The 8,885-nt window shown below is 41.1% G+C and overlaps 1 protein-coding gene across 1 annotated transcript; it reads right to left on the bottom strand.

The window, feature by feature from the left end:
• Nucleotides 1–6: 6 nt before the first annotated feature.
• LOC116378066 (L-xylulose reductase-like) lies at nt 7–8,298 on the bottom strand. The gene is made up of 7 exons (XM_031839866.1): nt 6,996–8,298; nt 5,940–6,094; nt 5,766–5,808; nt 5,390–5,489; nt 3,778–3,842; nt 2,106–2,223; nt 7–1,070 (listed from the first exon to the last, which is right to left on the bottom strand). The coding sequence occupies exons 1-7, from the start codon at nt 7,173–7,175 to the stop codon at nt 967–969; spliced, it is 765 nt and encodes a 254-aa protein (XP_031695726.1). The 5' UTR covers nt 7,176–8,298; the 3' UTR covers nt 7–966.
• Between the last annotated feature and the right edge of the window lie 587 nt (nt 8,299–8,885).

Below are 8,885 nucleotides of genomic sequence, written 5' to 3'. Positions count from 1 at the left end.
AGTCATGGCCCTGTAGCTCTGTATAGAGTCATGGCCCTGTAGCTCTGTATGGAGGAGTCATGGCCCTCTGTGCTTTGGTACTAGCTGCTCCGCTCTGCGCACTGCGCTCACTTGACGTTACCAATCAATGTTTCAAACATTCTGTGGTTTCATCTAATGGGAGGTTTGCTACTCTTCTTTTGCTCATGTGACCTTAGATAAAATGAGCTACTTGAAGACATAACATGGGACCAGAGGGAATTGTAACAGACTTTACAATATCAATGAATTTAACTTAATTGATAAATCCAGAGAGTTATTATTATTAGCAGCTGCCAGCTGGTGCTGAATATTTACATCTTTAACAGAGATTCAATGTATTCTGGATTGAAAGACTAATTTTGGACACCACCTTTTAAACCACTTTAAAATGTATCACGCACACAACGGTTAGCTGGGATCGGCCCCAGCTCCCTCCGAGGATAACAAATTACAGATGGATTTATTAAACTCAATCTCATTTTTACTGGTTCCCAACGTATTGGCGTGATTTCCCTGAAAACAAAATAAAACTATTGGAAAGAAGATCAACATAGTTTTTGTTGCTATTGATCATGTGACTCTATCATTTGTAACTTTAGAGTGTTGTCTTGTTCTGTTCTACTTTACTAGTATAACAATTAAATACCACATTTTCAATGACACAGAAATCTGCTGATGCCTCGGCCATTACGACTGTATCATCTGTGTAAAGTAGCGCATGTGATGTTAAATAAAGCCCTACATCATTATTAGACTTACCAATAATACTCATTCACACAAATAGCAAAGAAACATGCTCCAATACACATAAATAAGCACAAATAACAGAGACAAGTGAGAGGATAAGTGGGTGAGTTTAATTAATGAACAGAGTTGACCTCTCTTTGTATAATGCAGTGATGTGGTAACACAGGAAGCCGTGTGCTGGGACGAGGCTCGTGCTGGTCAGCAGGCCAGGAAGCCTCCGTCCACCAGCAGAGTGACTCCGTTAGTCATGTTGCTTTTGTCACTCAGCAGGAATAAGATGGTGTTCACCACGTCCTCCACCTCTGCACACAGACACACAGGGAGCTCAGCTGACACGGAGGTCAACACACTGGTGAAGTGTATACACTGCATAATTGTGTTTAAAACCCCTATCCAAGTCCACAACAAACACAATGGGGGAGTCCACATTCCTGAGTCCACATTCCTGAATCTGAATCAACCGTCAGCCTCCTCTTCAGCCCCCTGGTACGAAGTCTCTGAAGAGGCTGAGCAGTAGGAGCCCTCCCTCCATGTGTCTCTTGTAAAGAAGAGGAAAACCTAAACTTAAAGAGGTCAGTTCAAGATTCACTCTCGTTTTAGAACGAGCTTTATCCTTGCTATATTTGTGGGGGGTCTCCATTTGCGTAGCTTCTTCTTGGCTAATTTCGCTATGTTTCTATAGAGGTTGAAGCCAAGAAACGTCGAGAACACAGCAAAATAAGACAATCCAGGAAGAGGGCAGGGCCTCTGCAGGCACAGACACTGCCTCACACTTCTAGAGTCCAAACCAGACTGTATATTAAGATAGATGACATGTCACAAAAGTGAATTCAAAACATATGGAGCATGTTGTGTGTCCAGTACAGTGTCAGCAGCATGCAGTTCTGAAACAAGAATGACGAGTCTGTGTCGTGATGAGAAGAGTATTTCTAGAGATATCCTGGTTAATACCGTCTTTCTAGCCAAACATCTACCGTGGTGCTAACGTAGCAGCTAGGTGGCTCACGCTAACTAGCTGTGGCTGTGCTCGGCTTGTGACTGGCTGTGGCGCGTGTGTGGGGGCGGGGACTTCGATACCACGGCTCCTTCCCCCTCTCCATCACTACTGTGCACCCCCGCCTTTCACTCAATGCATGCTGGGATAGGCTCCAGCAGATAATAAATAACGGATGGATGCGGACAAGTATCCTTAAGCCGGACAGAAAGACAGTTGTATCAACAGTGATCTCAAATGACATGTGACTGTGTATCAGGATGGAAGAATCAAAAGAGAATCTGTGGATTTGCCCCAGAAACGTGGTGTCAGCAGTATGTACATACAGCCGGTGGTGCCTGACCTGCGAAGCGGCCTAGGGGGATGCGGGACAGCATGGTCTTGGCTTTTTCTGGGTCGCTCCAGCCCTGGCGACCCATATCAGTCATCACCACTGTGGGGTTCACACTGTTCACACGGATCTAATCAGAACACAACACTGGTACTTCAGTTCAAGCTACAGTATGTGACTTCGATCAAAAATAACTTTCTGTGATATTTGCTACTGTCACTATATCCTGACAGTAGTACATGAGACCGATAATCTGTGAAAACATCTGGTTCCTCTGCCGCCTCACCAACAATTCCAACCTTCAGTCAATAACAACGACAATAAATATCCCATTATTAAACAGCAGAGACCGGTTAAAAGGATGGAATTATTGTCATTCATATTTAATATTCAATAATATAAAAGGTATTTTTGATTCATTCATGGTTTGATTTGAAGTGCTCTTAGTGAGACGTTAACGGGTGAATGTATGTTTGGTAGAACAGAGTAGCTGCTGCGTAATGGCTCCCCTTTTATTTCAGTTGAGAATATAAGTTGTTTTTAAATGTATGGAAACATTATAATAATGATAAGCTCATTTCATTCATAGATCTCTATAAACAAAGGTCAAATGTGGAGCCATTATTTGGCAGAGGAATATTTTTATTACCTGCCAAGAATTGCAAGCTCCTTCCTCAGACCAGGTGAGTGTTAAATGTACGAAATTCATACTATTCCCTCAAAACAGCCTGAAATATCAGCTGGTAGCAATATTTGATACTAAAGTGTATGTAGATGAACCTAATATGTGGATGCATTATGTGGCAATATGGATATTTTACCTGCCAGGATTTGCACCTCCCTGTTATTTCAGACAATATTAACGTTACATATAGAGGTTTATAAATACATTCAAATGATTGATGATTGGGGTGAATCGCACATTTAAAGAGGTTAAGAACACGAAAGAGGGAAGAGTAAATCAGGACGACATGTATGCTGACTCAGCAGAGATAACATTAAATGAGAAAAGTTGATCTACGGGAGAATAATATGTGTGAAAGCAACACAGAATGACTTTGAGCCTTACTGCATTATGTTCCACGATATTATTGAATTCAGTGTTTTCCTTTACATGAATAAATTGATGCAGAAAAATGGTCTTCATGACTTGCTCTTCTGTGACGAGCATTCATTTGTGACGTGCTGTTGTGTTGGGCTCTGTATCGCATGTCTTGTATATTCCTTCTTGTATCACTTTGTGTTGTGTTTTTACTCGCTACTGTTTCGTTATCGTGCTTTCTTTGTTGTGAACTGCCAAGACACTACAGATGTGAATTATGTTAAAGCTATAATAAATGGTGACATTTATGTTTTACACTGTTTATGGTCCTGTTTGAATGAAGTAAATAAATACAATCTAAGTGTTAGAGAGAGCAGGAATCATAGTGAGAGTGGATGGATGAGCGGCTGTACTGTACCGAGTGTACTGATCCCCTATTTAAAAGTATTTGTTCAAGAGATGAATGAACATAACATCTAGTTTAATGTGCAGCCATAATGCATATCAGTGTTTGATTAATTGCATTACAACATACAGAGGTTCCCATGTTTCCGATCACTCAGCGAATGTTAACTGTGAAATCTAACGGCCCAAATAATCAAGAGAAGTTGAAGTTGCCATGCTGTGTAAGCTTGAGGATACCTGGTCGGGTCCCAGCTCTAAGGCCATCACTTTAGTCAGCATGTCCAGGGCTCCTTTACTGGCACCTGAACAACGACAGGAACACAGAGACAACTTCACCATCACCATGGCTGCAGTCTGAAAGCCTGGGGCCCTTCCTCTTCTACAACAAGTACAACCATGACTGAATCAACCACTAAACACCTGCCTCTGTTAACTAAATACTGACGAATCCAGATATTATTTTTATGTGAATTGTGGTGCTATTTCACTAATCAGAAACACCATTGAGTAGTTTACATGCAGTGTGTTAGATTGCACTCTGAGGTTGGATGTTACAGGGACTGTGATGAATGAAGATGCAGATCCACTCTTCTGATTGCATAAAGAAAGCAATAGATTTTTCTCAGATTTTACACATATGGCTGTGTTTGTGTTTTATACTATGACAGTTTTCCTAAAACTGGATGTGAAAAAAATTAAAATATATCCCCTTGCTTACAATAACGCAATATATGAAATGGCTTTGTTGAATGCACACCACTGCTATGATAACAGAGCGCTGATCTAGGCACAGTTCTAAACTTCATACACAGCAAGAGGACCATTTCTTTTAGCAGATGCAATAAAATCATTTTTCATTTAATATTTTAGTGTCAACTTATTGACCTCTTTAGTAAGTAGTTGTGCAATAGGCGGGATAACGTACAGTGAGCGGAGCATTATTGTGAAATGAACCCCTGCAGGGTGATTCAAGTCCTACTCACCCAGTCAGGGTGCTGTATATTATCCCTTACATGCTGAACCCTAACCCGCGGATTATGATACGTATCATACCGCCAGACTCTTGCCAACACAAAGACCTGGATAGCATGGCTATCAACAGGGAAACATGCATACCACTGAGGAGCTCCACTGCTGAAAGCTGCTGATTCAGTCCGTGACAATGAGTCAATACAGTCAGTCAAGCTTGGAGATTCGGTCAAGGATCTGTTCCTATAAACCATTTCACAGCTGTCAACGTAAACATTCCAAATGTGTCCCTGTTTGTTTCCTGCTGCAGTGTATGTGAAGGAAATAAATAGAATAGGAGGAACTGTTTTCCATGGTCCTTTGACTAGTACAAAAGAAAATGGCATTTGTTGCTGACACAGCTCCGGAGACGGATGGCCGGCTACTTAGCTGGTCCTTCTCCTGAGCAAACTGTTGGGCTCATTTTCTGTAACAAGTGGAACATTAAAGCATGCCGGAATTAGCTAGCGAACTAAATATCCAGCTGTCCTAGTTAGCTAGCTAGCGGGTTATTTCCACCATGCTTTATTGCTATGCACTGTTTACAGAAAATGGAAGAAGCATTAAGTTGTTAAATTGTTCTCATTTACTCTGGCTCTGTGTAACCAGGGTGGACTCAGGCTGCCTGAGAGGCACCAGCTTTTCTCCACGTTGATTTGAATGGGAATGTTCTTTCTACTATTATTTTTTTTCAATGCATAGACCCTAGCTGTTGATTAGCAATGCAACTGTGTTAAAACGGTCCATATGTACCAAACACTTCCATCAGCTACTTCCATCTTGTTCTTAAAGGAAAGGCTCCAGGTGAATGTTGGTGCACGGTGGTTCCTCTGTTACTCACAGTAGACAGTGTGGTCTCTGAGGGCACACTGCGAGGCCTGGCTGGACACGTTAACGATGGAGCCTCCTGATTCTCTTGCCTTCATACCACGGGCCACTATCTGACCACAGAGACAGAGCTCCATTTGATTCAACAGAAGCAGTTTGACAAAGCAGACATTTGAATACAAACTAATAGTGTGATAAAACCATTGATACACCGATATTAAAAGGAGAGAACATACTTTACTGTCCCTGACACCAAAACCTGAGTCAACATTAATGTTTAGCTCAGCAAAACATCTACTCACAAAACAGGAAAAACACCAAAGAACAAACTGAAGCCAGGAATGTAGGACATGCAAGTGCAGTGATGTGGATTTAAGCCATTCTTGTACCTGGGAGACATGCAACACAGCTTTCACATTCACGTTGAATGACCTGGAGATGAAAGACACCATAGAACACAATAAACATAACAGGTTGTCACATGACGAAACGTTATGTTAGGACTATTTGCTGCTGCAGCTTCCAAGTTCAAAATCATCAAAGAATCATGTATTTTGTCTCACTGGTCAAACTGGTCGGGCGTGACCTCCAGAAACGGCTGCAGACTGGCACAGGCAGCGTTATTCACCAGCAGATCGATGGAACCGACGTCCTGCAGAGCCGCCTCCGTGGCCCCCCAGTCTGCCAAGTCCACACACACCGGGGTGATGGACGCACACTGTGAGAGGACGTCAACACCGGACAAGTCAGTGCAGATAATAGAAGAGGGAGGAGATGAAGGAGAAGAGGAGAAACTGTAATGTTTAATGTGATTAGATTGTATTAAAGGCTTTGAGACAACCATCCATTCAACAACAACACAACAGTCTATACTGACTCACAAAGCAGTATGCTAAATACATCAGTATGACTCGCATACAAATGAGACCAACACTTTCTCGCTCCTAACTCGTCAAATACTGCTGCTTGCTCAGTGGCCCTAACTTCAAACTATGAAGCTCTAAGTTCCCCTCTACCGTCAGTTGTGTACATGTCATGTTCCACTTGTTCCCCCTCAGGGACACACTGTTAGCTCTGTCAGCACTGTTGCTGTTGTTTGCGCTGTTAGCACCATTAGCTTCTAGCCGTCGACTCAGCTGTCACCAGCTGAGAGCCGTGTGGAGGCAATCCCTGAATCATTACTGTGCTCAAAGTTTGGAATTTAGCACTTTTAAATGTGGATATTTAGTTTGAATCATTTCTATTTTTTATGAATTGCCACACAAAGATGCCACAGTCATCTCCTATCAGATTTAATTTAATGAAAGTTTCCAACTTCATCCAGGTTGTAACTGGAGACTCTCTCACTGAAAGCTCTGATGCATCAGATTGCTGAATGAAGAATCTGGGAACTAAACAATATGTCATGTCAGCCAAAGTCTGTTCAAGGTAATGGAACTTAAATGAAGAGAGGCACAGTGTGATATTGTCAGTGCACAGTGTTTTAACCCTCACACAACCAGCTCTGTAGTAGTAGAACTGTCTCCGTTTGTCAGAGGACGTGAAGGTTTCGGGTCTTAAACACAGGAATCTCTACCACCCCTATCACTTATGGATTCAAGTCAAAGTGTGTGACGTACCTCCTGCACCAGAGTGTTGAGGTCGGCCTGCGTGCGTGTGACCGCTGTGACCTTTGCCCCGCAGCGTGCCAGAGCCAGAGCCGTGTCCCTGCCAATCCCTGAGACACAAAACATCCATAAACACAAAGCCGTATTACAGAGTGGAGCTGCTGCTGTGGCACACACACACATTCCACACATGTCTCAGGCTCTGCCTCACTGCGCTCTGTGAACAAAGCTTTTTGTTCTAGGTCAGTGGTGGAGCTGACGAGACTCTTTGAGGGTACGTGCTAATTCATCACAGAGTTTAACAGTTTTAATTCACATTTGTTTTCATCTTCTCCGCTTTTAGTAATTATTTTTTGTAACGGCAACATTTACCTTTAGGTCATTTAGCATTTATAAGCAGCTTACAAACATTTACTTAATACTATATAACTCACTGTAATGTCATTGTGAGGACAGTTAACACTTTATTTGACCACAATTATAACTTCTCCTGTGAAGACATATTTCAAATCATTACAACAGCATTTCACTATATTGTCATTCATTCTCTTCATACTGGGTGTCCACAGGAGGAGTTATAGTTGTTAACAAATACATTAATAAACACTTATATTATAGTGTGTTATAAACCATTTATTAAATGTTTACTGCTCATATATGATGAATAAGGAACATCTTTATGTGTGAAACTCACCATGACATGATACATTCTGCATAAAATTGTGATAATTAATAAAAGTGGTTTGTCTGTAACACGATGCAAACATTGAATGTCTGGTAATAATGGAATCTTTTTTATGTATTTATTGATCAGATAATTAAAAGAAAAGAAATGCACATTTTATGGAATGACGAACCTGAAGACACCGGGGTCATGTTCACGCTGTTATTGATTCATTTTTTAAATATAATTCATATGTTCAAGTTTGTGTGTTTAACTGCAAGACAAACGTCTCTTTGGGGGACAGTAAAGTTAAGGTTGAATCATCTCGGGCAGGGCTGCCCAAACCTTTTCCCTTGGAAGGCAACAACTGAAAATGACTGGTGAGCCACAGGCCAAAAGCACACAACTGTGTTATTGTATTGTGTTGTTAAATGTAAATTATACTAGGATCTAGAGTTAACTTCAGTGAAATGCATTTTGTTCCTTTATCACTGTCTGTGCCTCCACATATTTTTATTATCTCACTCACGCCAAATTGACATCCAGAGCAAACTCTGTCCGCCATGATCAGATTATAAAGAATAATTAATAATTAGGGATCCTACATATTTAAAGAGCATTTTGATCCCACAAAAATAAAACAGCGATTCATAGCCAACGTATATATTTTATATTTTTATATTATATATAAATTTATATATTTTTTTAAATTTAAATTCCTTTTTACTCACTAGAAACATCTGGTGGACCAAATCGAACCTTATGCTGGGCCAACTTTGGCCCGAGACCCCTGATGTAGGACTATTAAAATAAGACTATGACTAGAACATTTGAATGGCCTGTGTGTGTGTGTGTGTGTGTGTGTGTGTGTGTGTGTCATGGCTCAATATAGAAAGTCTTTAAACTAACTTTGTATGTGGACTAGCTATTCTAAATATGCATTGGAGATGTTGCCTGAAAAGAAACAATAGCGTTTTGTGTTATAAGTTATTGCTCATTCCACATCTTGTCCTATGTGGAGGTCATAGGTCAACGCAGCAGCCTTAGACGGTGACTTACGGACACTTAAAGAATGTCTCCAGTATGCCGGGTAACTTTGAAAATGCTGCTTTTTTTTCTCACAGTTTTGTCTACTGGAAAACAAAGATGCATGATCATATGCAAAATGTTGTGGTTTGTCGTGTTGAATTTTCAACACGACAAACCAGTATGTCGTGTTGCAACACGACTCACGCGCG

This window comes from Anarrhichthys ocellatus, unplaced genomic scaffold (assembly GCF_004355925.1).
Source record: "Anarrhichthys ocellatus isolate YVR2014 unplaced genomic scaffold, GSC_Weel_1.0 scaffold2026, whole genome shotgun sequence".
Taxonomy (NCBI): domain Eukaryota; kingdom Metazoa; phylum Chordata; class Actinopteri; order Perciformes; family Anarhichadidae; genus Anarrhichthys; species Anarrhichthys ocellatus.
Note: the sequence above shows the minus strand (reverse complement) of the source record. Positions and strands in the feature narration are given on the sequence as shown.

What these genes read in the sequence shown, in the direction of transcription:
- LOC116378066 (XM_031839866.1), bottom strand. Translation starts at nt 7,175, where the DNA reads ATGTGTGGAATGTGTGTGTGTGCCACAGCAGCAGCTCCACTCTGTAAT. An exon ending in TAGAGCTGGGACCCGACCAG is followed by an intron (nt 2,224 to 3,777) that starts GTATCCTCAAGC and finishes TGTTCTGATTAG; the next exon opens with ATCCGTGTGAACAGTGTGAA. An exon ending in CCCCCTAGGCCGCTTCGCAG is followed by an intron (nt 1,071 to 2,105) that starts GTCAGGCACCAC and finishes GTCTGTGTGCAG; the next exon opens with AGGTGGAGGACGTGGTGAAC.